At 40.5% G+C, this 27,601-nt stretch overlaps 1 protein-coding gene and 1 pseudogene across 1 annotated transcript in view; one reads left to right on the top strand and one right to left on the bottom strand.

Annotated features, from left to right (window-relative positions):
* PRKAR2B (protein kinase cAMP-dependent type II regulatory subunit beta) overlaps window positions 1-3,181 on the bottom strand; it is a 108,530-nt gene extending 105,349 nt beyond the window's left edge. Inside the window, exon 1 of the mRNA XM_057550507.1 lies at window positions 2,571-3,181. Coding sequence (XP_057406490.1) covers window positions 2,571-2,877 — 307 coding nt within the window. The 5' untranslated portion in view covers window positions 2,878-3,181. The remainder of the gene's footprint in view (window positions 1-2,570) is intronic.
* A 20,129-nt stretch (window positions 3,182-23,310) lies between these two features.
* LOC103009513 (39S ribosomal protein L22, mitochondrial-like) overlaps window positions 23,311-27,601 on the top strand; it is a 33,333-nt pseudogene continuing 29,042 nt past the window's right edge.

Below are 27,601 nucleotides of genomic sequence, written 5' to 3'. Positions count from 1 at the left end.
AAGTTTAAAAAAAAAAAAAAGAAGAGGAATATACGATTGAGACCATACATTGCTCACAAAGCCTAAAATATTTACTTTCTGGCCCTTTACAAAACAGTTCGCCAACCCTTGGTAGTCTAAAATTCTCTCTAAACTGGGGGTCTCACAATTTACCTTTAAAAAATTGAGAGAACTGATTAGAATAGAAAATACTCTAGGGCTTCCCTGGTGGTGCAGTGGTTGAGAATCTGCCTGCCGATGCAGGGGACACGGGTTCGAGCCCTGGTCTGGGAGGATCCCACATGCCGCGGAGCAACTGGGCCCGTGAGCCACAACTACTGAGCCTGCGCGTCTGGAGCCTGTGCTCCGCAACAAGAGAGGCCGCAATAGTGAGAGGCCCGCGCACCGCGATGAAGAGTGACCCCCACTTGCCACAACTAGAGAAAGCCCTCGCACAGAAACGAAGACCCAACACAGCCATAAATAAATAATAAATTAATAAAAACTACCTTTAAAAAAAAAAAGAAAATACTCTGAACAGATATTTTTTACTACACCTAGAAAAGGGAAGTACCATCACCAAAGTTTCTGTTATACGTATATGCATATGTGTGCGCTGGATAATGATCAAATTGGTTGCAGTCAGAACAGTCTTTGGGGGGTAGGAATGGGGAATAAATAGGGCAATTGGTTAACAAATATTTAGTAAAACTCACACTGAGTAATTTTTACAATAAAGGTGCTTTGGAGACCATAAAACCATATAAAATGATCCCTACCACTCAGAACTTAACAGCTTATTTCACTGCAAAACAAAAATCGAATCTGTTCTGTGTATAATCTACATTGTTGTAAAGAGAAAACAGAATCATAAATGCAAAGTACTTCAAAAACATTATACAAAATATTTTATACTAACAATATATTGTACTGAACGAATATATGTTCTTTACCAAGTCCCTTAGCCTTTGCTTTTCTCCAATCTCGGAAACTAGTCCTTTTTTTTTTCTTTGTGTGTGTCCGTGTGCATGTGAATGTACTCGTGTGTACATGTGTGTCTCAGGAGCATAAAAGAAGTATATATTAGATGTCTCTACCCTTTCTGTGTCATTCATCATTGGCTTCTCCTGCCCATCTGTTTAAAATATGTACTCTTTTATCCTTTTCTCATTTCTAATAAGAAGAGTATTCGATTAAATTCTTGTGCAAAATGAACAATGAAGACTATGATTATCCTACCCCTGAAAACACTACTAAGTCCAAAATTAAAATTTTTAAAGTAACAATCTTCCCTTTTATCTTCAGAGAGCACTAATTTCCAGTGCTTTTTGTGATTGCTTCGGACAAGCTAAAAATACCTTAATTTTATAACACTTTTCAACACGTTTGCAAAGAAAAGAAACACCTTCCTAGGAACATATACAAGGAAATGACACTTTAAAATGGTTTCATTATATGAAATGCACTGCGGACACACAAACTACAAGCAGTGTAAATAAATAAAAGCTGGTGCGATGCTGAATGCATGGTTACTTTATACCACAAAGAAAAAGCACTTGCACATTTGCACACCCGGGTATTTTAGCTTGAGATGCCACAAAGATGGGATTTAGGCATGTTGTGTAAATATGGAAGGCTGTTAATGTGTAAGTGTGTCTGCGTGTGTCAGAGAAAGAGGGTTATAAGCAGAAGAGGTAGGACCTGACAGGAGCAACTATTTGAGAAAATCCCTTTTTCTTTCCCATTCATTCTTTCTAGCTTCAGTATCTGGCACAGTCCTTACAATTACTCACTGGCTTTTCATTCTAAAGACAACCGACAAGCTTTCAGAACTTCCTACAGTGTTTTTCACACACTTTTTTTTTTTAAGGCACCAAATCATTCAGTATTTGTTTTAAATAAAAAGCAAACCATTAGCCCGTTTCTTCATTCCAAACACCCCACGGATTGCAGGCGAAACGGGATCCTTTGTTGTGTGTCCCAAGATAGTACAACGCGGTATTGCTAAATTGGAAAATAATAGACGACTGTTTCCAAGAATGCCAAAGCTATCACCATAAATTTTGTTCTGCCCCGAGGGTCCAATTTCATGCTCCTTTTAGTGAATCTGCTGTCCTAACAACAGTAAAGCCAATCCGATTGAACACCCCTCGCCTTTTCGCTTTGGACACTCCATTAATAAATATAAAGGCTGAAAGAGGATGCCAAGTGGGCCAGCTTCATTTATGCACAGTGACAACCGTCAAGGGAAATTTCTCCAACCCCAGTGAAAGTTGTTTCTCAGATGCCCACCCCAAACTGGCCGGCCTCTGCCTCCGAGCCCAGGACGAGAGGGGGCGGGTGGGCAGAGAAGCCTCACCTTTGGGCTCCCCACCTCCAGAGGAGGGGACGAGGGGGAGGGCACAACGAGAGCGCGGAGTAGGAAGGTGGGCGAGCGGGAGAGACAGAAATGGATGCTGAGGGGGTGGGCGCGAAGGGAAGGTAGGGAAGGTGGGGAAGGCGGGGAGAGGTGGCTGAGCCGAGCTGCGGGATCGAAGGGCCGAAGGGGAGCGGCGGGGGTGGGAGGGGGCGCGAGGGGGTCGGGTCCTTACCGTTGAACGCCCCTGCGTCCGCGGCCTCCTCCTCCTCCTCCTCGCCGTTCTCCGAGCCGCTGTGCATGGGCTCCTCGGCGAAGTTGACCCCCCTGCTGGGGGTACCGCCCCCGCCGGCGGCGCCCGCGTCCCCCCAGGTCCTGCCCTCATGGCCGAAGCGCGCGGCGCCTTTGCGCTCGTTCTCCTGCTGCAGGCGCGTGAAGTGCTGCAGCGCGAACTCCAGCAGGTCCGCGGGCTGGTGCCTCAGCACCTCCACCGTGAAGCCCTGCAGCAGCTCCGTCAGTCCCGCCGGAATCTCGATGCTCATCCTGCCTCCCCTGCCAACGGGCGCCCGGGCGCCGCCCTCGCCCCCTCCCCGGACCGGTCTCGGGCCCCGCGGCCGCCGAGCGAGTGGAGACGACGCTGCTTGCGCTACCCGCTGCGAACGAGGCGCACTGGGCCCCGGCGGCCCGGCTGGCCCGGCCCGCGGCTCCCGTCGCGCGGCTGCTCCGTGCGGCGGCGGCGGCTGAACGAGCACGGCCTCGGGAGAGCTGGAAGCATCTCCAGCTCCTCCCGCTCTCACCGCGGCCGCTCCTCTCCCCTTCCTGGGCCGCCCCGCCCCCGCCCCGCCGCGGAGCGCGGGAGGGGGCGCCAGCGCGCCCCACGTGACCCCCGGAAACCATGGCAACCTCCGCCTGCGGGCGCCGGGTGCTTGGGCAGCTGAGGGGCTGAAGACGCAGGCGGGCGCCGGCTGGCTGGCTGGACGCGCTGCTAGGGGCGCGGTCGGGGGCGGGGGCCCGGCGGGGGCCCCCCCCCTCGGCACTACCCGGGTCATCCCCCAGCCCAGGCGCGCCTGGCCGTCCGCCTGGCCGTCCACCTGTCCGCACGCCCCGGAGCGGGCGGGCCACTCGGCAGAATTCCCACGCGTCATTCACCAACGGAGTCCAGGCAGAGCTGGCGCCACTCGATTTGCCCTGAAACTTCGGCCTCCACCTCGGTAGCGGCATTTTATTTTCCTCCGAGAATCTAGTTGGATTGATAAGTGTGGGTGATGTCTTTTGTTTAAAGTCGTATAGTGGTATTGGTTCTCTTTGGACAAAGAAATAATGCCCCATCTTTGTGACACCTTTCTTTTTCTTTCGCCACATTTTATCTAGTCTTTCTCCATCCATCCTGTTTTATTGTTTTGCTTCACTGATACTATCCCATTGTCCACTTTATGCAGATACTACTTGTTAAGACAAACGTGCCATTTATTGTGAGGCACTTAAAGTTAGTCGATGCCCTTCAGAGAGGATGGTGCAGCAATTTGAATAAAATGTCAGTGTCAGGACAGATGGCCCTCAAGCAAAAAAACCTTTGCCTGATTAAACTGTTATTGTTTATTTTTAAAAAGTTCCCTTATGCTTTCAGTGGTTTTGAATTATATCTCAAAAAATAGGAATATGTACTTCACTATAAAAAGAAATAGAATTCGAGATGTGTGCTTTAAAGAAGTCCTGGACTTTGAAACGAGGTTTATTCTGCGAATGTTTACGGTTTTGAATTAGAAAATGTCTTTTGCCAATTATATGGTATTTTAAAACACATCATTTTTTACCATGACCATCATTGTAAAATAAAATATCTCAAGAGCAAGCTCACTTAGTTTATCTTTCTACCCACACACATACAAAAAAATAAATACACGGTTCAGAAACGTCAAAGGCTAGAAATCAAGATGTAACAAACTAGTCCCTTTAATAAAAATACATTTTGACATTAATCCTTTGTTTATGACACAACTTATATTCACTCCATGAGTGAATGTTTTCTTTATTTCCATTTTTTAACTTCATAATAATATGTTATTTTTAAATATAGTAAGGTACTTCTAATGGTAAGGGTCAAGCATTTTAAGAATTAAGCTTTTATGAAATACTATGATCCTTACTTCATGGCCCACAATATTAGTCAAACTCTAACCATATAAATATTATATAGACCATATAAACATTATTATCTTTATAGACCCAGTAATTTAAGACAAGTTTGCATCATCTTTCTTCATTTATGATGATGTTTTTATTAAGATTAACAAGAAAATGCAAAATATAGTAGCTTAAACAAGATAGAAGTTTATTTCTCTGTAATGTAAATGTAAGCAGCTCAGGGCTGGCAGGGTGGTTCCAGGATCATCAGGCACCCAGCCTCCTTCCAGCTTGTTGCTATGTAATCCTAAATTTGTTGTCCAAATTGCTGCTCTACCTTCCAGTATATACATCCATATTTCAGCCAAGAGGAAAGTGGAAAAGAGAAGGGAACCTCCCCTCCTACCACATACACATCCCCCATCTAAGGACACTTCCAGGAAGTTAAACACACCAATTCCTCTTATATCCTCTTGGCCAGAACTTAGTCAACAGCCACACCTATGGTGTGACAGATTGCATTTTCCAAAGGTGGCTTCAGAAATCTCACCTGTGCCATGTGCTCTTCAACAGTGTGACCTTGCCACTCCCCCATCAAGAGTTGAAGCCTTAATTCCCCTCCTCTTGAATCTGGGTGGGCTTGTGCCAGCACGACAGAAGCAGCCAGCAGTGTGATGCTGCATCCCAAGTCTCTGAGCATAATAAAAAGCTTGTTTTCAGCCTCTACATTTTGAGGTAATTTATTACTTTCCACAACAATAGTAACTCAAATGCATGGCTATAAGGAAAGCTTGGGAATTTGAGCTTTATTTTGAGCAGTCCTGTGCCAAGCAAACATTTGGAGATGCAGGAGGACCAATTCCGGGAGCAATAATCAGTGTCTGCCACAATGCTTAACACCCTTTCCCCCAGGAATGACAGAAGAAAAAGCACTACTTCCCCAAACATTAACAAGAGCCATATTTCAAAGTAGCATCCTATATTTTGTGTTTCAAAATGCCATTATTCCTTTTTGTAGATGTACTGTATGAAGCATGGTAGATGGGTCTGTCATCAACTACAATGCCAAGGTCATGTGGCTGTCATTTCTTTAGGGGTATAGAGGTGAGTCAAGCATGAAATGCATAATTGGATTAGATGACCTATATGGTCTCTTCGATCTTGGGATATTCTACAGTAGTATAATATTAAAAGAAGACATGTTGGATTTAAAACATCTTTGCAAACAGCTCTCTGATAACAATTTTTATTTGCGTCCGTTCTTAAATCAATAACCATGGCCTGAAAAAGTAAAGCTTGATCCTCATATTCCTATTATGTTAATATTGTCCTCAGAACAAACGTTCACTTCTCAAATCATATTCTGGCTTTATTCACTACCCCATAACTGTTTTGGTAATATTATATGATTTCCCTTGCTGTCATTTTCGGAATATTTCCTTTTGAATGTTGAAGTACAGTGACAGTGACTTATGAGGACCATTTATCTTTGATTTCTTTAAAAGAACATCATTGATATTGATGTTCTTTGGTTGTTGATTTACAAAGCAATTTGCACTAGTTTCTCAGAGAATCAGAAGCAATTGCAAAAGGACTCAAAGAGTTCAGCATTGGAATGAAATAAGAGTGCTACCAAATTTGTTTTTGCACATGGGAAATTAAACAGATATTAGACAGAGACATCAGTTTGTTGATATGCTGCAGCTAAAACAAGACAACAGCATGGACAAGCCAATAGGTTGGGCAACCTTTGTAATGGATAATAATAACTATGGCCAGTCAATCATACAGCACTTCTTATCAATAATTCATATATTAACTATTGATTATGTAATGCATCAATAGATATATCCTGATCAAGCCTCTTTGGTGCAAGAAATATATACCCACTCAAGGAAAAAAAAAGTAGGCCAATTGAAAGGACACAGGGGCTGTGCTTGCGCAGGGCCCACTGTGGCTATCACTCTTAGTCTAATATACCTTTAACGGTTCAGCACCGACTACAGTTTTGGTGTCTCTAGTTCATATTCTCGAGAGAGAGAATCCAGTGGGATTGGCTGGCTTGAGTGAGAGGTTCTCTCCTTGTTGAGTCAGTGTGGCCAGTGGGGTACAGGATAAGAAAATGGTCAGGTACAGAGGAATGAATAAAGAAGATGTGCTATATATACATACACACACACACATATATATATATACATACATACATATACACACAATGGAATATTACTCAGCCATAAAAAAGAATGAAATAATGCCATGTGCAGCTACATGGATGCAACTAGAGATTATCATACTAAGCGAAGTAAGTCAGACAAAGACAAATACCATATGATATCTAATGTGGAATCTAAAATATGACACAAATGAACTTATCTACGAAACAGAAACAGACGCACAGACATAGAGAACAGACTTGTGGTTGCCAAGGGCGGGGGGGGGGAGGGTTGGATTGGGAGTTAGGGATTAGCAGATGCAAACTATTATATATAGAATGGATAAACAACAAGGTCCTACTGTATAGCACAGGGAAGTATATTCAGTACCCTGTAATAAGCCATAATGGAAACAGAAAAAAATAAATAAATAATAAAAAATAAAGAAAGTGGTTAAGTAGTATAAATACATGAGAAAGCCCGCCTCTTCAGCAGAGAGTGAAGTCCCAAACATGGGCACTGTCGGTGGTATAGGCACCACACACTTACATGCTAAAAGATGGTCACCTCATAGCCTGAAAATCTTGTAAACATTTGCACTGAGACAAGATAAAATGTTTAATCTCTAGATGCAGCTTTTCAAAGGATTGCCTCTAGAAGACCAGTGGTTCTCCAACTCGAGGGAGCACCAGAAACACTTGCAGGACTTGTTCAAATACACTGGCTGGCCCAACCCCCATATTTCCAGATTCAGTAAGTCTGAGGAGGAGCCTGAGAATTTGCTTTCCTCTCAAACTCCCAGGTGATGCTTATACTGTGGGTCTAGGGACCACACTTTGAGATCCTCTACACCAGATTCCCCAGGGAAGGGTTTATACACATACCATATGCGTTCTGAGAAAACAACTGTTTGCAGTAACTTTTTTGCTTACCGTCAGAGCGTAAGTTTTTCTTTGGCTAAATGAGGACTAGAAGCAACTTCATTATTCTGTTCTCCTTTAAGGCGTCTGGCAAAGTTAAAGAGATTCTCAAAAGCAAGAGAGGATGGGTCCTTAAATGCTACATTTCATAAATAGAATGTGGGTTTCCTGTTAAGGACTAGGGTGGACTCTCGAGTTTATCTCTGCTTCCTGAAACTACTAAAATAATGGCTAAAGGAATGGGGAAAATAAAACTATAAACTCATAAGGACAAAAGAACCACAATAAAAATTTTACATAACAATAAAAAATTTTTAATTATTCAGCTTTCAAAAGGAAGGAAATTCTGCCACATGCTACAACATGGATGAACCTTGAGGACGTTATGCTAAGTGAACTAAGCCTGTCACAAAGGACAAACACTGTGTGATTCCACTTATATGAAGTATCGAGAGTAGTCAAAATTCCTAAAAACAGAAAGTAGAATGGTGGTTTCCAGGAGCCTAGGGGAAAGGGAGACGAGGAGTTGTTTAATTGGTAAAAGAGTTTCAGTTTTGCAAGATGGAAACATTCTGAGGTTGGTTGCACAACAATGTGAATATACTTGACACTACATAGACTTAAATATATTTAGCACTACTGAACTATAGACTTAAGAATGGTTACGATGGTAAACTTCGTTTTGTGTATTTTACCACAGTTAAAAACTTTAAAAAAATTTTTTTAATTAAAAGAAAAAAACAGGAGAAGAGACAAGAGAGCAAGTGACAGTTGTCTACCAGAACTATGGAACTAACTGAGCAAACTAGAGAATGCTGGAACACAAGCTCGGGTGAGAGGTCAGTGAGAGGAAGCCAGCAAGAGGCAAGATCACTTCTGTGTCCCAGGGCTCAGAAGCAGAGAATCTGAAGACACTGGGTGCCCCTGAAGGGGGAGAAGGAGCAAGCGTTAGTGAAATGTTTGTAACGGGTGTTGACAACACTGTCCACTCTCTGGCCCCTCCTCTGTCCTACAGAGGCGAGCAAGTGCTCTCCTTCACTCCTAGCAGGAGACGGAGGCGTTGACTTTCTATAGAGGTTGGCACAGCTGATTGTGGGGATAAGGTTCTCTACTGAAAGGAAGGGGACTGATTCTGATTTGGTGAACTACTTATCAGTGGCCTCCTTCCCCTACTGGACTCTGCAGATTCTGATTTGGAGATTTACACCCTCCTAGGCAGGAAATCAGAGGATTCCTTTTTAGGGAACTGACCAACCCAAGAAACAAGACCTACAGATGCTGACATTTGAGGTTCCCTCGGTGAAAAACTTAGCTCTCTGTCTTTTGACCCCATTTGAAGTTCACCAGTCAATAACCACCCCCACCCCTACACAGCTCATAAACATGAATTCAGGTAGGAATCACCCAATCTCCATGGAAAACTTTTAGTATGAAAGACTGAGATGAAAATAAATGAACTAAAAAAATAAACTCAGAGAGGTAAAGGCTGCAGTGAACAGAAGAAAAATCAAGAAGCACTTTAATATCTTCTGATATAAAATAATAAAAATATAACAATTGTTAACATTTGTTTATCAGATACTGTTCTAAGCACTTTAAGTCTATTAACTCATTTAATATTCACAAGGACCCTATGAGATATAAATATTATACTACAGATGAATAAACCAAGGCACAGAGAGGTTAAGTCATTGCCCAGGATCACACAGCTCACAGATAGTACTGGGATGGGACCCTAGGCAGTCTGGCTCTTTAGCCAGTCTTCTGTATTTGAAAGGAATAAGAAAGAACTCTCAGAAATTAAAACTATGATAGCAAAAATATAATCTATAAAAGGGTTCAAGATAAAGTTGAGGACATCAGAAAACAGAACAAAAAGAAAAAAATCTAGAGAATGGCAGAGGAAAATAAGAAAGTTAGAGGATTGATCCAGGAAACTCAATATCTGAATAATAGGAATTCAAGAAAGAAAACAATGAGAAACGGATAAAATTGTTAAAGAAATCATATAGGGATTTTCCCCAGAGTTGAAAGATATGAATTTCTAGACTGGAGAGGACCAATAGACAGGCCCATGGGACAATAAATGAAAACACTCTCACCAAGCCTATAATACTGCAATTTCAGAACAGTAACAAAAACAGAAGAGTATAAAGACAAAGAAAATCATCAGACTAGTTAGCAGCAGCACTGGATGCTAGAAAACAATGGAACAACATCTTCAAAATGCTGAAGGAAATTATTTTCAACCCAGAATTTCTGTATCCAGCAAAATAAAGGTAGAATAAAAGATATTTTCAGACATGTCAAGTTTTAGATAATACAAACTCCCATTACTCTTTCTCAAGAATTTGAGTCAGTTTTAGCAAAGAAATAAACTGAGAAATCGGAATATATAGGTTACAATGAGCAGAAAGCAACTGATATATGCTCCCACTGCCACATCAACCAACCTACCTGCACCACTACTCACATATTCTACCTTCTGCCTGCTCATCTGGATGTCCATGCTCTGTCTGCCTGTGCCCCATTCTGTTCCCTTTGACCTACTCAAAGAAATCGCTTCTGAAATTTCTACCTCTCTCCTGTGTCATCGATGTTTCCCTTTCAACTGAACCCCTCAGAGTCAAACAGATTCTAGGGGACCCCTAACTCTTGCCCCCTGGTATTCAAGTCCTATAGGATAGTGTGATTTGTACCTGTCATTTGCTTCTAGCCAATCAAATATGGCAAAGGTGAATGGATTTTGCAGATGAATTAAAGTCCCAAAGCAGCTGAGTTTGAGTTAATCAAAAAGGAATTTATCCAGGGCTTTACTCTCTCCTGAGGGGACAGAGTCTCCTTCCTGGCTACCTGAAGTAAGCTGCCATCCTGAGGAAGCCCAGGTGAAACACTTTCTTCACTTAGTTTTCAGGACACTACTTTTCTTCGTTCTCCTTCTCCCTTATGGCTATATCTTCTCAGTCTGATTTTCCTGGATATGTCTAATCCTTCTGTCCTCTAAATGTTGAAGCACCCCAGATAGCTTCTTTCTCCACACTCACTTCCCAGGTGATCAAGCCCAGTGGCTTTCAATACCATTTATATCTGAATGATTCTCAAATTTCCATCTCCAGTCCTAATCTCTCTCTGAACCCAATACCTCTATATCCAACTGCAGTGAGATGTCTAATAGGCACCTCAAACTCACCACGTCCAACACTGAACTCATTATTACTAGGTCTGCTCTATCCACATCACCTAGAACAATGCCTGGAACATAGTGGGTACTCAATATTTATTGAGTAAAAAGAAAGAAGGAAAGGGAAAAGAAAGGAAGAAGTTGTTTGGGGGAGGGGAATGCAAGCAGAAGGAAGGCTAAGGGAATTCTTAGGATGATGGTGAAGAAGGCCTGAGATAGCAGCTGTTTGCAGGTCTAGAGATCGTCCAGGCCCAGTTGAAGCAGGAAATCAGAGACATACAGAAGGAAATCCCCAAGGAAGAAGAAAGGCACTGACAAATTATCTAATGTGCTTGATTATACTGAGAAAACTACAGCTCTGGCAGAGAGTTCGGGAAATGAATGAACAATAGTTTAAGAGAAAACTACAACTGAAGAAAACAGCAAGATCTACTCCAGGGAAAACAGAATGTTGAACAAGAAAGGAAATAAAATCAAAGAACACTATGTGACTAGCCATGAGCAATATTTATGTAGTCATAACAATGAGAACTGATTCAACCAAAAAGTGTGGTATGACTATATTGGGCAGAAAAAGAGAAAAGGGAAGAGTGCATCTGCGTGTGTGTTTATGTGTTATGGGAGCATGACATAAGTGCACTAAATCCTGACATTCTGTAACAGGAAGTCAATAGAAATATGTAATGGGAGAATCAAGAAATAGTTAACATATATATTATTTAGAAATATGTCATTAAGTAGCAAAAGAAATAACTTAAATTTAACTGCAAGTGGGTGTTTCCAGCAACTGGGAATGACCTACACATACTACTGATACTTTGTTAAACTAAAGAGTATGAATTTCTATGGCAGGTACTAAGTTACAGGGATTCCCACATTTCATATAACTCTTTCTTTTTTTCTGGGTTCAGGAGATCATACAGCTGTGATTTTCCAGTCCTTATTTAGTGGGCTGAACATCTCACGGGAAAACCCAAACCTGCATCAAGTTTCATGAATTTTAGAAATCGTTTGCTCCTAAGACAGGTAGCTACTTTTTACAGGGAAGGACCTTCAAGGTATTCATTCTCTAAATATCCTATTTATTGTCTCACTGAGTTGAATGTTTATGAAATTTTCCTTTGTTTTATAATATCTTGTTCTACTTCAGTTATGTCCTTTTTTGTTCCTCGTGTTCTGTCTCCAATTTAGTTACTCCACTGTCACTTGTGAAATTCAAGAACAAAGGTTCCCAGGTGTAGAATTCTCTTGCTAATCAGCATCCTTCTGGGATCGAATGTTCCATTTTTGCTTTCAGTCCTCTTAGAGCTAATGTGTGCTTTATTTGAAGAAAAGTTTACCCTTTACCCTGCTTCAGGGTCACAGTATCTTTTGTTTGTCGAACTGCATGGTCAAGAAAATTCTAGTTGGCCTTTTTCTTGCCAACAGAAACAAATTACACATGTATCAAAGCAGAAGGGGATACTTGGAGGTGTTTAAATTACATTTTATTTACCATTTTAAAGGTAGATCTTCTGTATTTTCCAATTCTCTTTTACTGCCCAAGTTCCAGAATTTGTAAAAACACATATAAACCAGGCCTACATGGCAAACATAGAGATAGCTATCATTTTTGATAGACTCGGGGTCATTCAGATCTTTTTGTGCATGAATGTTTTTGTTCATCCGCAATCAGTCCTTGATGTTATCCCTCTGCAGAGGACTCCAAAATGAATTAGATTTTTAATTCAGGCATCTCTTTTAACCAGCAAACCCACAATTTCATTCACCTGCTGGAAGACTTTGCATGGCTATGTTGCCAACACCTCAAATTCAATCACCAAACTTGTCAGAAACAAAAATTAAGCTCTGGCCCCACAGAATGGTTCTTTCCCCTTTGTTCTCTATATCCATAAATGGCATCATAACACCTTCTAGTCATTGGCTTACAGTCACTGTTGACCTTTGCCTCCCACATCACAAAGTGGATTAGTTGTCAAATCCTGTTGATTCTATTTCCGTGCTGTCCTGCTGCCATTTGTCCTCTCTCTGCCGTTCCTAATATCTCTGTTTCAGTATGCTCAGGCTGCCATAACAAAATACCATGGACTGAGTGGCTTAAACAAGAGAAGTTTGTTTTCTCACAGTTCTGGAGGCTGGAACTCTGAGATCTAGGTGCCAGCATGGTCAGGTTCTGGTGAGAGCTCTCTTCTGGCTTGTTGACAACCTCCTCACCAAGCCCTCCCATGGCCTTTCCTCAGTCTGTGTGCTTGGAGAAAGAGGATAATCTCTCTTTCCTTCTTCTTATAAGACCGCCAATCCTATTGGATTAGGACCCCATCCTCATGACCTCATCTAACCTTAATAACCTCCTAAAAGCCCTGTCTCCAAATACAGTTGCACTGAGAGTTAGGGCTTCAACATAGATATTTTGGGGTGACACATTTCAGTCCACATTTCAGCACTGTGCCAGGCTGGGGCTTTGTCACTTCTTGCCAGACAACTGTCTTCTAATTAACCATCCTGTCTCCAGTTTTTCCCATTTCTTGTTACACATTATTTTGAAAAATCTTTCCTGGATACATTTCTGTTTATGTCACTTTCTGCTAAAAAAAAAAAAAAAAAAAAATCTTCCAATGACTTTTTGTATCCTGGAGAATAAAAGCAAACCTCATTATCATGAAATTCAAGGATTTTGATAATTTGATTCCAACCTAATTTCCCAGCTTTAGCTCAAAGTCCCCATCATGCCATTTACACCACAACCAATCTGGGACACTTGCCCTTCTCTTAAAGTACCTTTCAATTTCCTGCCTCCAAACCTTCACTTACTATGTTTGCCCCACCTGGAAACCCTTACATATCTTCACCAGTTAAAAATCCTACATCTTGGTCAAATGCCACCCCTCATTCATGAAAAATTCTTTGATCCCCTGGCCAGAAGTAACCACTCCCTATTTTGTGTATCCTTTTGTATTTGTATTATAACTTTTTATTTTAATTTGTGGAATTATGTGGTTTCCCTCTGGAAAATAATCTGCTAGGAGAAAGAGGTCATGGCCTGGCTTGCATATGATACAGCAGATCCTTGCAGGGCTTAATACCTGCAGGCATTCAGTGAATATTTGTTAATATGAACCATGAATCTATTAACGGGAATTATAATATTTCATAGTCAAATCGACATAAGATAGTATTTGAATCAGTGATTTTCAAGCTATGTTAATTGGAGCCATATTCTATTGCATACCTCAGGCTTTGACAAAATATTTTATTTGAAGAAAGGGTTTTGTTGCCAACTATTTTAAACCATTGATCTTAGGCAACTCCTTTACTTTGTAAATGAGGAAAATGAGGCCAGATGGAGATTAAAAATTACATTCCCAAGGTTTCCCAGCTATTTAGTAGCAGAAACAGAATCAGCAAGATATATATATAAACTGCATCAACTGGAAAGGTGTATTTGTAGAGCAGCTTAGTGACCTCATCTTTTCTAAGATATTACCGTGCTACCAGGAAAATGAAGATAACATCTGAAACGAATCATAGTAACTCAAGTGAGGGCACCTAAGGTTAAATCTTGTTAAATCATTTCTTCCAGGCACCGTTTGGTACTTCAAGACTGGGCAAGATCTTGTTTTCTCAGGAAATGTGTTATTTTCCATGGATCCTAATAGAATAAGCCTATCGTCTTAAAAGGCTGGACACAAGCTAAAAATCACATAAACTACAAAATGTAAGGATTGAGCAAAGATTTGAACATATAGTGTTCCCCATGATTTCTCAGAGACGCTGTCAAACTAGGATCATGCAATAATTAGAAAATCAAATATATTTACTGCTTGTGTATTCTTGCATCTATGACAATGTTAATATCATAATGGCATTTCTAGCTGTTGCTTAGTTCTTGATTTTTTAAAAATTTCTTTTAAGGCAGGCCCGAAGTTCACAAGGTCTCCAAAAGATGAGGAAGGATTGAAGAAGCATGGAAAGCTACCAAAAGTATTGTTTTAACTGCAATGTTACTTTACAGTAGTACTTCATTCTTAATACAGCACAGCATGACAAGGCTTATCTATGTATTTAAATAGAACCTGCCACTTAAAGGACGAAGAGCTCTGTGAAGCATGCCTTTTTTGGTATGAAATAATCCAGGGAGGACGGGAAGCTATTGGGAAGAGAGTTCATCATCCATAAGAATAATAATATGTCCAGGAGGCTACTTCCTGGTCCAATTTATGTATTTAGATTTGATTTCCTATTTTTGGAGTACATCCCAATGAATCAAAAATACTAATGCTGAGAGTTGCACTAAGCAAAATGAATAAGAATAAGCCTTGAAAGATATTTGAAATGCACCTATCTTCCAGGATTAAAAAATGTGGCAAGTTACCTGTTTGACATAGATTAAGGAACATTTCCTTTAATAGCTGTAGTGGCTCTCTGAGAGAATTCTGCCATGAAGTCAACATTATTTAAAGCACCTGCTCTGTGCCAGGCACTGTGCTAGGAGTTCTGGTTACACAAAGGGACAATTAGGATAGAAGTAAAAGGTTCCTGTCCTTACATTCTGGTTAGGGAGACTGACATTACACAAATAAATAGAAAACAAATTACATAATTATGAAGAAATATAGGATGAGTCTGAGAGTGTATAAACTGGGAGACCTAATTAATTTGGAGGTGAGTGGAATTGCGTCCTCCTAGTCGACTGCTGGTATTGGGTATAAGCATGCCATCTTCTGCTATTAAATCGAGGCAGAGGATGTTAGCGGCAGGGCCAGAGCAGCTGATAACATTATGCAGATCCCCAGCTCAGAGCCAGAGTCCCCGAGACAGCAGTTGGCAAAACTTAGCCATAAAACTACCATACTACCGAAACTACCAAAACTTCCATAAAACTACCTCCCTTGAAATACATCTCCCCACAGAGTGCAGGGACCCTGTTGAGTCCCCCACCAAGCTGGCTTTATTGTATAATTGCAGGAGCCTCTGATTCTAGTGGGTAGGGGGTCAAACAGGTCAGCATCAGTCATGAAAAAAATACTTGGCAATCTTTTTTTTTTTTAAAGCTGGCCAATGCTTTAGTCATAAGACTTCATAAATGGTTTTAATTTTGTAAATTAATTATTAATTTATTTATTTATTTTGGCTGCGCCATGTGGTGTATGGGAATTTAGTTCCCTGACCAGGGATCCAACCCGTGCCCCCTGCATTGGGAGAGTGGAGTCTTAACCACTGGACCGCCAGGGAAGTCCCAATATTTTTAATTTAAAACAATTTTTCTCGGTGATATAAAAAGAGAGAAAACTTGAAACACTCACAATTGTAATATTTATCCAAAGCTAATCTTTTCTCCTTTCATTATTTATACACTGATGAGTTTCTTCCATGAAATTCTATTCATTTTATAGTTCAGATTTAATAATTGTTAATATAACAGAAACCTAAATTTAAATATCTCTACCCACTCTTTATATATTTTGGGGGTTGTGCATTTTTATTTCTACCCAGAATTTTCTTCCTAAGGCTTGAATGCACTATTTTATGTCAAATAATTCCTTAAAAAGCTAACTTATTTCTGTGTTCTTGTGTTCAGTGTTCTGTGTCACACATCTCCTGATTGACCTACCCTCTTTTTTCTTCCTATTTTTTATTTGTCATAGTTCTCTGAACAGGAGAACTCTATTAACCCTTTGTTCTCCATTCACGACTTCTGGAAAATTTGGCTACTTGGCTTTCCATGAAAAATTATTTCTGAGTCTATCCGTCTTTTTACAAATTTAGACCCTAAACACCTACAATGTTATCATTTTCATCGACCATCAATGTTCTATAGAGAGCTGTCACATTCTACCCTTGATTCAAGGTCAGTCTCCACTGGCTAATCTCTTTTACTCATGCTTCCTGAGTTCTGAGTTCACTGACATCCCTCGTGCCCACCCCACCATTCAATTTTCTCCACTCAGTTTACAAGTAGCTTACCTTTTTTCTTTAAGTTTCCTGTCAGTTATCCAATCCTCTTCAGTTTTAGAAAAGTTGAACACATCCCTTTAAAATATGCACTATCGTGTCATGGCCCAGCCCTAATGAATGTTCCTTCTCTTTTTTGGAAGTTGTAAGAGGAAGACTGCAATGCTCACATATGCCATAAACCACAGTAAAGCCAGACAAAACGAGCACTGAATGCTGACGACTAGGTTTGGGCACTTTGCCTTTCTGGGTCTCAGTTTTTTCTACAAAATGAAGGAATTAAATACTCGGTAATCTCTAAGGTTCTTTTTAGATCTAGAGTTCTACGATTCTAGGTATGTTTCAATAGAAATACTTCACATCCTATACAGTGTACATAGATGTTATAATGTTAAACTCTACAGGAAATCAACTGTGTTTAACATTCTCTTTATTTAATATCTCTTCCAATTTTGTTTTGCCTCCTTTCACCCTTTAAAAAATCTTACTTTTAAGATTCTAAAAAAAATTTGATTTTCTTTTCTCATTTTAAAAATATTTTTTCCTCTTCTTTGCCTCAATCACTCTATAGTTGCTTACACTGAATCTAGACCTACATATTTGTCACCAAAATGAAAACAGAATCCATTTGTTCTTGTCATCCTTATAATAATATTATTTTTGTAGGTTACAACTTACATATGCTCTTTCCCTTATTTATACAGTGTACTGGCCTTAAATCTGTGGCACAATTTTTAAAAATAGTATTTTAAACAACAATACATGATATTATTTGAAAAACAAGAAAATACTAATAAAATATTAGAATTTCCCATATTCCCTATATCCAGAGACAATAGCTGTTATTTTTTAAAACAAGTTTGGGATCACACTTTATGTATTATTTTCTCCTGATTCCTTGATCCACCGAACAGATTGCTTCTACCATTTCTAATTCTGTCCTCTTTATTTATATAGCTGCACTTTTCTCTAAATAAGAGATTTCCAATCTTTAATAGCTCTCTGCTTTCACTGATTATGCACAGAAAATTTTGCTTATTAATGTTTCATTAGCATTTTACCATGGAGTATATTTTCAGAGTTTCTATTGTTATGCATATTGCAGAGGGTTGCATGAATATTCTTGCCTTATTTCAAGCTTTATCCATAATGTATTGGAATTCTAATCACATTTTTCTAGCGTTTTTATGTATTTCACACAGTTAGAAGGCAACCCATATGCTGACTCTATTTTTAAAAGATTTATGTCTCGCATTGACGACTGTCTCTTCAGATAAAGGCACCATTCAAGCTCTTTTTGGTCATTCTGTTATTGATTTTAAGATACTGGAAAGTCTAGTCTGTCATCTTCTTTTTGCCGCATAATTTTAGGCATGAGGTATTATTCTGTCGCTTGCTACTACTAGCCTTTGCAATAAAATTACAAAAACTTTTTAATCTGAATCAAAAAGTGTGGAGCACCTCCAATTACTGCTATTCTTTTGTTAGCTTCCTTCGATGAAATAGTCAAAAGCACTGGTGTAATGGATTTTATTATTTCCCTTTTCTCCAGAAGCAAACCGAATCTATCTGCCAAAGGCTTATTTTAACAGTAGGGGAATTATTTGCAAATGCAGTGGTAAGTCAGTCTGTTCCAGGAACTCTCTTTTTCCTCCTGAACTTTATTATGCTTTCTAACTCTCAGACGTTTTCCTCCGCCACTGAAAATACAGTCTCCCATTAGGAAAATAAACAGTACAATCCCAGAGCATTAGAAGGAGTCCTGTTTCATGCCCTAATACTTGCATAATCCTAAGAGGCTCTCCTTTCAGAGCTGGACTGCATGGGCATGAATCACCCCCTAGCAGTCTCGGTGTCACTCACAAGTTATTGCAGACTTCTCTTTTCTCTGGGGAAAAAAAAGCCCAACATTAGGTAAACTCTCCTATTGTTTTCATCTTCTCTTTTTACTGATATTTCTTCACTTACTTAGTTCCTACTTTCTTACTCATCTTACTATCAAACCAAGGACCAATTTCTCCTCCATCCAACTTGTATATATTAGTCTGTCTCTCAGTAAAACTTACTCGAGTCAGTGCCCTCTTTTACCTTTCCCAAGCTAGGTTGACTCATTTCTTTTTTTTTTTTTAATTGAAGTATAGTTGATTTACAATGTTGTGTTAATTTCTGCTGTACAGCAAAGTGACTCAGTTATACACATATATGCATTCTTTTTTTATATTCTTTTCCATTATGGTTTATCACAGGATGGACTCATTTCTTCTTTAATTTCAGGGATTTCTTCTTCTTGATTGATCCCCACTCCTTCAGCTGCCTCCGTGGTGCTAGGCATGCCGACTCCCTTCCTCCTGCTGCCTTCTCCTCACCATCTCTGTCTCACAACCTGACCCCACTCTCCAATCTCACACCTGCTAGGTTAGGCATTTTACTTGATGACTCTTCTGATTCCAAGCACAAAGCGCAGCTACTCTCTTATCACACGTCCTTGTTTGTTTGGGAGCAAGTTATTATGTTTTATACGAGCATGTTCGAAAAAATTCAACTTTAGTTTTTATATTTATTTGTCTTTAGCTTTGCTTTCCTCCTTGATGTTGGTCCATAGTTGAGTCTGAGAAGATGAAAGCTGAATGGACAAGGAATCAAAGACTAGAAGAGAAATAATCCACACTTAGGAGGAATGACATCCACAAATATCAGAATCAGAAGAAAGTTCAGAGGGCCCCCTCATCCTGTATTAAATGTAACGTAAATCCATAAACGGAGAGGTTCATAGGGAGGCATTTATACTTAGCAAGAAGGACTTCTGTCTTTCATGAAGACCCAAACCATAGAATTAATTGACAATATGATCAACTGATTTTCATTCAGATTAAATCTTCTGTTGAGATGGGTAATGACTGTAACTTTGGTTATTTTATGGGGGCTTACGTCTCTGACAGCCATCCCCTCTCCAAATATTAACACTCAACTAGCAGAGCTTCCTTTGCCTCTAGGCTCCCAGATCCTGCAAAGACAGTCACAAGGATTTTAGATGGAAGGATCAACTCTTGGCGCTTGGAGGCATTTTTAAGAAAAAAAAAAAAAGATGATAGAGAACTCAATATTTTTTTAGTCTCTCTCTAAATATACATACGTGTGTACATATGTATGTATATATAAATATATATTTTATATATATGAGTGAAATTATAAATAATGAGCATATTCTCTTGACTTCAGAGATTATTGCCATAAAGAGTAATCATATTCTCCCACAAAATCTTCTCCCACAATCATAAATAGAATATTGGGCTTGTACAGACCATGATCTGATCGATGTGATCAGAGTGGCACTTTGCACGTTTTAAAATTATAAAACATTTTTTTTCATATATTCTTACAGAAACCACGACATTCTGTGCTCCAAATATGTTGACTTGGCACCTCCCTAACTCATTGGGCTTCTGTGGTTTTTAGTTATTCTCTGAGCATTTTTGTCTGTGCTGTGCAAGAATGTTTTATAAGCAGCATTTTTTTCTGATTACTCTTTCTCCCTTTTTTCTCTTTTTCTTCCTTCCTTCCTCTTCTCTACTGTATTAACTATTGCTATGTAACAAATTACCCTCAAACTTAGCAGTTTAAAACAACAAATATTTATTAGCTCATAATTTCTGTGGGTTCGGAATTCAGGAGCAACTTAGAGCGGTGGTTCTGGCTCTGGACGGAAGTCAAGCTGCAATTTAGGGCTGCAGTCATCTGAAGGCTGTGCTGGGGCTGGAGAATCAGTTTCCAAGATGGCGCACTCAAAGGGCTATTGGCAGTTGGTCCTAGTTCCTCTCCACAGGTTTACTTGAGTGTCCATACAACATGGCAGCTGGCTTCCCCCAGAACAAATGTCCCAGAGAGAGAGCAAGGAGGAAGTCACATTTCCTTTCATGAGCTAGTCTTGGAAGTGTTACACAATCTTTTCTACCATGTTCTGTTCGTTAGAAGCAAGTCAGTAAATCCAGCCTACACTAAAGAGGAGAGGAATCTAGCTCCACCTCTGAAAGGGAGAATTATTATTACCAAACCAAACTTGGGTCTGCTCACCTGCATGCAGTAGAGCCAATCCACCCTACGAGGAGTCCAGGACAGCTAGTGCTCAAAAAGCCCGAACTCCCAGATGTGTTTCAACAAAGCATTTTTAAAGGATAGGCGAGGGAGGGGAGTTCCAGAGTTTGTGACCAGCTCATGCAAAATACTCTGATTGGTTGATGGTGAGGTAACAGGGCGGTGTCACAGGGGTTAACATCATTAATCCTTAGGCCTGGCTGCTGCGTGCTCTGGGTCTTCAAGTAGCTAAAGCCTTCCATTTAGCGAGGGTTTTAGCATCTGTAAAACCACTCAGGAAATGTGCATCAGATACTGTTATCTAGGTACTTCAGAGAGGAGCTACAGCAGAGGATATGAGGGAAGGATCTGTCCTGGGAAGATGGGGTCCTGCTTGGTTACATTATCAAAGAAATTGTGGGCATATTTTAAAACCACAACATCTACCTCCTTCTCCCTCCCTTTTTTGGAATTCTTATTCGATGAAAGAAAACTGTAAAACACCCATGTTGCTGTCTTCTAGAAACTAAAATAATGTTCCCTGGAAGAAACAGAGTAGCAAAGGACTAAGAACCAGAAAGCCAATTTACTCTCAGTTCTCTAGTTAGGAAATTTGTTATCTTAGGTGAGCCACTTAACCTTACTTGCCTCAATTTTATACATTGTTAAGAAACTTGACACTCTTTAAGCTTCCTTTTAAATTAAACATTCTATTTTACTACAGATGGCCAATAGGCACAGAAAAAGACGCTCAACATCACTAATCATTAGAGAAATGCAAATCAAAACTACAGTGAGGTACCACCTCACACTGGTCAGAATGGCCATCATTAGAAAATCTACAGGGCTTCCCTGGTGGCGCAGTGGTTGAGAATCTGCCTGCCAATGCAGGAGACACGGGTTCGAGCCCTGGTCTGGGAGGATCCCACATGCCGCGGAGCGGCTGGGCCCGTGAACCACGATTACTGAGCCTGCGCGTCTGGAGCCTGTGCTCCGCAACAAGAGAGGCCGCGATAGTTAGAGGCCCGCGCACCGCGATGAAGAGTGACCCCTGCTTGCCGCAACTGGAGAAAGCTCTCGCACAGAAACGAAGACCCAACACAGCCAAAAATAAATAAGTAAATAAATAAAAAATAAAAATAAAGGAATTCCTTTAAAAAAAAAAAAAAAAAAAGAAAATCTACAAATAACAAATGCTGGAGAGGGTGTGGAGAGAAGGGAACCCTCCTACACTGTTGGTGGGAATGTAAACTGGTAACAGCCACTATGGAGAACAGTATGAAGGTTCCTTCAAAAACTAAAAATAGAGTTACCATATGATCCAGCAATCCCACTCCTGGGCATATATTCAGACAAAACTGTAATTCAAAATGATACTACGTGAACCCCTGTGTTCATAGCAGCACTATTCACAATAGCCAAGACATGGAAACAACCTAAATGTCCATCAACAGATGAATGGATAAAGAAGATATGGTGTGTGTGTGTGTATATATATATATACACACACACACACACACACACACACACACACACACAATGGAATACTACTCAGCCATAAAAAAGAACGAAATAATGCCATTTGCAGCAACATGGATGCAACTAGAGATTGTCATACTAAGTGAAAGAGAAAGACAAGCACCATATGATATCACTTATATATAGAATCTAAAACGTGACACAAATGAACCTATCTATGAAACAGACTCATGGGCATAGAGAACAGACTTGTGCTTGCCAACAGGGAGGGGGATGGGGGGATGGGTGGAGTGAGAGGTTGGGGTTAGCCTATATAAGCTATTATGTAAAAAACAATAAGGTCCTACTGTATAGCACAGGGAACTGTATTCAATGTGATAAATCATAATGAAAGAGAATTAAAAAAGAATGTATATATATATATGTATAACTGAATCACTTTGCTGTACAGCAGAAATTAACACAACATTGTAAATCAACTATACTTCAATTTAAAAAATTTTAGTGCTTCCCTGGTGGTGCAGTGGTTAAGAATCCGCTTGCCAATGCAGGGAACAAGGGTTTGAGCCCTGGTCCGGGAAGATCCCACATGCCGCAGAGCACCTAAGCCCGTGCGCCACAACTACTGAGCCCGTGTGCCACAACTACTGAAGCCCGCGCACCTAGAGCCCATGCTCCGCAACAAGAGAAGCCACCGCAATGAGAAGCCCTCGCACCCCAACGAAGAGTAGCCCCCGCTCGCCGCAGCTAGAGAACGCCCTCATGCAGCAACGAAGACCCAACACAGCCAAAAATAAATAAATTTATTTAAAAAAATTTTTTTAATTAAAAAAATTTTTAAAAATACAAAAAAACCCCACCAAACCCAAAATTTTACTTTATTTCATTTATTTATGTTTCAGGAAAGTAATACTTAACATTTGTTCTTTCACAGCCCCAAAGATTAAATTCCTAGCTCTTTGGGGTTTTATTACAATATAATTAGCTGGCTACATATTTGTGCTCCAGTCTTATTTCCTTTTACCTCCCATTGGTAATATATGGGTTTAAAGTCAACACCAACTTCTATCATGGTTCCAACAGGGAAGAGACGGCATGCCCAAAGTAGATAATGGAGGAGAGTTTAACAAAGAGACTTTACGATGGTGTGGACAGGAATTAGGGAGACCAACAAGGTACAGTGGGAGTAGCAACACCAGGAACCGTTACCACCCCGACGCCAAAAGGGGAAAAGGGGGAGAAATGTCCCGACCTCATTTTCCTCCTTCTCTCTGATCTTTGATGTCCCATTTATTGGCCAAACACAACCTTAGCTGGCTAAAGAGTAGACCTACTAAACGGAAAATAGGCAGCACACCCCCTAAAATGAGGTTAAAATTATACTTTGAACATGAAAATAGGAATAATTAAAACATTATAGATAAAACCAGACCTACCTAGAGAGGACCCAACAGACTGTGAGCACCCAAATATAATCTGGATAATCTGTGTATCACCTTAGGGGGGGCAAGACTCAATGGCGATTATATCTAAGAAAATTACATTTAGTTAATTATATTGGATTGTATCTAGAGAATGAATGTGTAAATAGAAATAAATAGAAGGATATTGAGAAAGAAAGGCTGTGACAGTTTCTCTAGCAGCGGCTAGAGGGATGGTGCCCTGACCCATGAACACCAGTATCTTCTGTGAGGCAGATAGTGACTGATAGCACGCACTGGGCTATCACTGCTCAGTGACACTGGGCATGAAGAGCGTGCATCTCTCACCCCTTTGCTGTGACCCATTCTCTTTAGCAATCCTTTGATGGTAATGAAGGAGAAGAGGGCACGAGAGAATGAATGGTCACGTCCCAGGTCTCCAGTGAGTCCCTGAGATGGACCTCCAGGTGAGGGTCCTTGGCTTTGCACAGGAAAGAATTCAAGAGTGAGTAGAGAGTAGAGTGAAAGCAGATCTACACAGGACGATACACACTCCACTGACCGAATATGGGCTGTCTCAGAAGGGGAGAGGGCCCTGGGTATGGAGTTGTTAGTTTTTAATGGGCTGGGGAATTTCATACACTAATGAGTGGGAAGATTACTCCAACTATTTTGGGGAAGGGGTGGGGTTTCCAGAAATTGGACCACCTCCCGCTTTTTGGCTTTTTATGGTCAGCCTTGGAACTGTCCTGTTGCTGGTGGATGTGTCATTTAGCATGCTAATGTATTACAGTGAAGGTATAATGAGGCTCAATGTCTAATGGAAGGCAAATGTTCCATCTTGGCCCTAGTTGGTTTTAACCAGCTTTTGTTATATTCTGTTTTTCTCAACGACTGTGTCCCCCTTCTCATTCTTTTTTTTTCTTAAATTTATTTATTTTATTTATTTTTATTTTTGGCTGTGTTTTGTCTTCAGTGCTGCTTGCAGGCTTTCTCTAGTTGTGGCGAGCGGGGGCCACTCTTCGTTGCAGTGCACGGGCTTCTAATTGCGGTGGCCTCTCTTGTTGCGGAGCATGGGCTCTAGGCACGCGGGCTTCAGTAGTTGTGGCTCGCAGGCTCAGTAGTTGTGGCTCACGGGCTCTAGAGCGCAGGCTCAGTAGTTGTGGCACACGGGCTTAGTTGCTCCGCAGCATGTGGGATCTTCCTGGACCAGGGATCGAACCCATGTCCCCTGCATTGGCAGGTGGATTCTTAACCACTGCGCCACCAGGGAAGCCCCCCCCCTTCTCATTCTTTTAACAGTTATGCCCTGCCCACTTCCTTCCTGTCTCATTAATCTGAGCCCACTTAGATTTGTCTATCACGAAAGAATGCGCTCATCAGAGAATAAAAATCTCCAAATCTTTCATATTTGTTTCTCTTACTATAAATAAATAAATTGGCCTTCTGGTGGTTATGTCTTTGTGAGCTTGACTAAGGTGTGTCCTTCCCCAAGAGATGGACATTGGCATGGGAGCAGGTCAGCTTTCTGTACCTACACAGCCCAAGGCCCAGCCCCTGGATTGGGGGAACCCCCTGCATGGAAATGAAGCCTGCTCTGTGAGAACCTGCCATGTCCCTGTCTGGGCTCCACCAGAGTTTATTATAATTGCTTGTTTAGTTGTTTGTCTCTGTTGCTAGGCTCTAAGCTCTGTGATTGACTTTCTGGTTTATTGCCAGAGAACAAGATTAATAAACTACTTATTGAAATGAAGGAAGGAAGGAAGGAAGGAAGGAAGGAAAGAACTTGTCAAGGTGTATATGTGGATCTTCCCAAAAGTAACCCAACCTCACTCTGAAAATTTTTTTACACTGCAGCACCTTAAATTGACATTGTGTTGTGTAGCTTATTTGAACTCTTACTCTCCCTCTGTACTTGGTTTCCTCGTGGAGCATCTTTCTGTTTCATCTTTCTCTATTACTTATTTGGAGCACAATCCTAATCTCTTTTCATCTCAGAGAATAATTTTTTGCTTGTGCCTTTACCCTTGTTATTCAGCTTCATCTAGGTCTGCTTTGATCATTTTCATTTTTCTTTCTTTCTTTCCTTCCTTGGTTTTTTTTTTTCTTTTCCTTCTTTCTTTTTTGTTTTTATTTTTTTGGTAAGTGGGTGTTCAGAATTCTGGTTATTGTTAGTTTTCCCCATTTTGCTCCCACTTGTCTTTCCATTTCTATTCCTTTCCCCTTGCTCTCACGGCCTTAAGTGGTCTTTCTCAAGCCTCTACCCCTTATTTTCTTCTATTTACTCCTCTGTCCATATCAAGTGAGGCACAATGTTTTTCTTTTGCCTAAGCATCTGTATGTTCCTGGTTATGGCTGCTGCCACATGCTTCTCTGCCTCACTGCTCTTTTCTGGCTCTGAGAAATTAGATTTCAGTTGCCATTTTTAAAAAGTTTTAAAATGCAAATTTTCAAAGACACATAAAAATAGGGAGAATAATAGAAAGAATCCCTATCACCTAGCTTCAACAATTATTAACATTTGCCAGTTTTGTTTCTAGATGTGACCTTCTAAGATTATATGTTACTGAACTTCTCTTTACCTCCAACCTGCAAATATGAAACAGATTGTATTCAAATACTGTCTGGACCCATAGAATGTCGGGGCAGAGTCGGCCGCTCACTGCTCTGTTCCCATCACACACTCTGAACAAACCTCTACTTAGGTAGTTCTCATCCCTCTGTTCTGATACCGTTTATGTTTTTCTTTCTCTGTTTCTCCTAGACTGTGAGTTATTTGAGGCTGAGAGTTTTATCTTTTTCCTTCTATCCCTAGTACCTTGTATGCAGTGCCTGGCACTTAATGGCTTTTAACAAAAAATGCTTGAATGAATGAATGAAAAAATATACTGCAATGACATCTCTATTTCAAGTAAAATATTCAGGTATTCTGGTCTACTCTCATTTATGTCTCCTTCCAACTTTTTTCTCAGAGGCAATGCAGTTTTTCACTTAGTTGATTTAGGTTTCATATTTTGATATAATTCATACAATATCTACATGGTAACTATCAACCATTTTGTTTCTAAATAATATGAACACCAGCATTTATGTACCCTTATTATGTGCTGGGCACTGTATGAAGTCCTTTGCAAATGTTCTCTCTATTAATCCTAAATCACAAAAGACCATGAATGAGAAACTATTATCATCCCCATTTTCCAGATGAGGAAGCCATGGTCCAGGGAGAACAAGTCACTTGTCAAGGTCACATCACGAATGAATGAAGTCAGTATTTAAACCTACATCAACTTGATTCCAGAGCTTGAGCATCTAACCACCATGCTACACTGCCATAGAAGTGGTCTTTATCTTTGGTTGGCTCAGTGCTATCTGTGTCCAGCCAACTGCTCTAACTCCTTAGACACTGTGTCCAAAATAAATAAGAGATTGCTTTACTCCTAAGGCTCAAGTCTTGCTCTTTCACCCTTGGCAACTGAATCCTTGCAAAAAATGTCTCTTGAAGACTTCCCCAGTGAGTTTACAATCTGAATTCCCACACAAAATCCTCCTGCAGGCCCTTGTTGACTACTTTTCATCTTCTCCTGATGACAAATAGTCCTTTGGATGACTTCACGATGTATTTGCCTTTCCTCCAGAGACTGAAAGTCCTTTCCTTCTCCTTGTGGAAGCACAAGTCCACACTGCCAACAGGACACTTTTTCCATCTTTTTTCTTTACTTTTTGTTCCTGAATTCTACTTCTGCCTTTTTCTTACATCATCACTTCAATTAACGTGGTCTTCAGATATCTCTGTCCTGGGCTCATTGTGATCACGTCTCTGAGCGGTAGAGTGGACATGTGTTTTTCTGTGCTCGGTATCACTTTGGGGCATCACCTTTCACACCTATCCTTCTCGATCCTTGTGTTCTGGTAGAACTGGCTTCCCCCCAGCTCTAAGGGTGAGACCATGAACCAGGCCTGGC

The sequence above is a fragment of the Balaenoptera acutorostrata genome, chromosome 7, assembly GCF_949987535.1.
Source record: "Balaenoptera acutorostrata chromosome 7, mBalAcu1.1, whole genome shotgun sequence".
Classification (NCBI taxonomy): domain Eukaryota; kingdom Metazoa; phylum Chordata; class Mammalia; order Artiodactyla; family Balaenopteridae; genus Balaenoptera; species Balaenoptera acutorostrata.
Note: the sequence above shows the minus strand (reverse complement) of the source record. Positions and strands in the feature narration are given on the sequence as shown.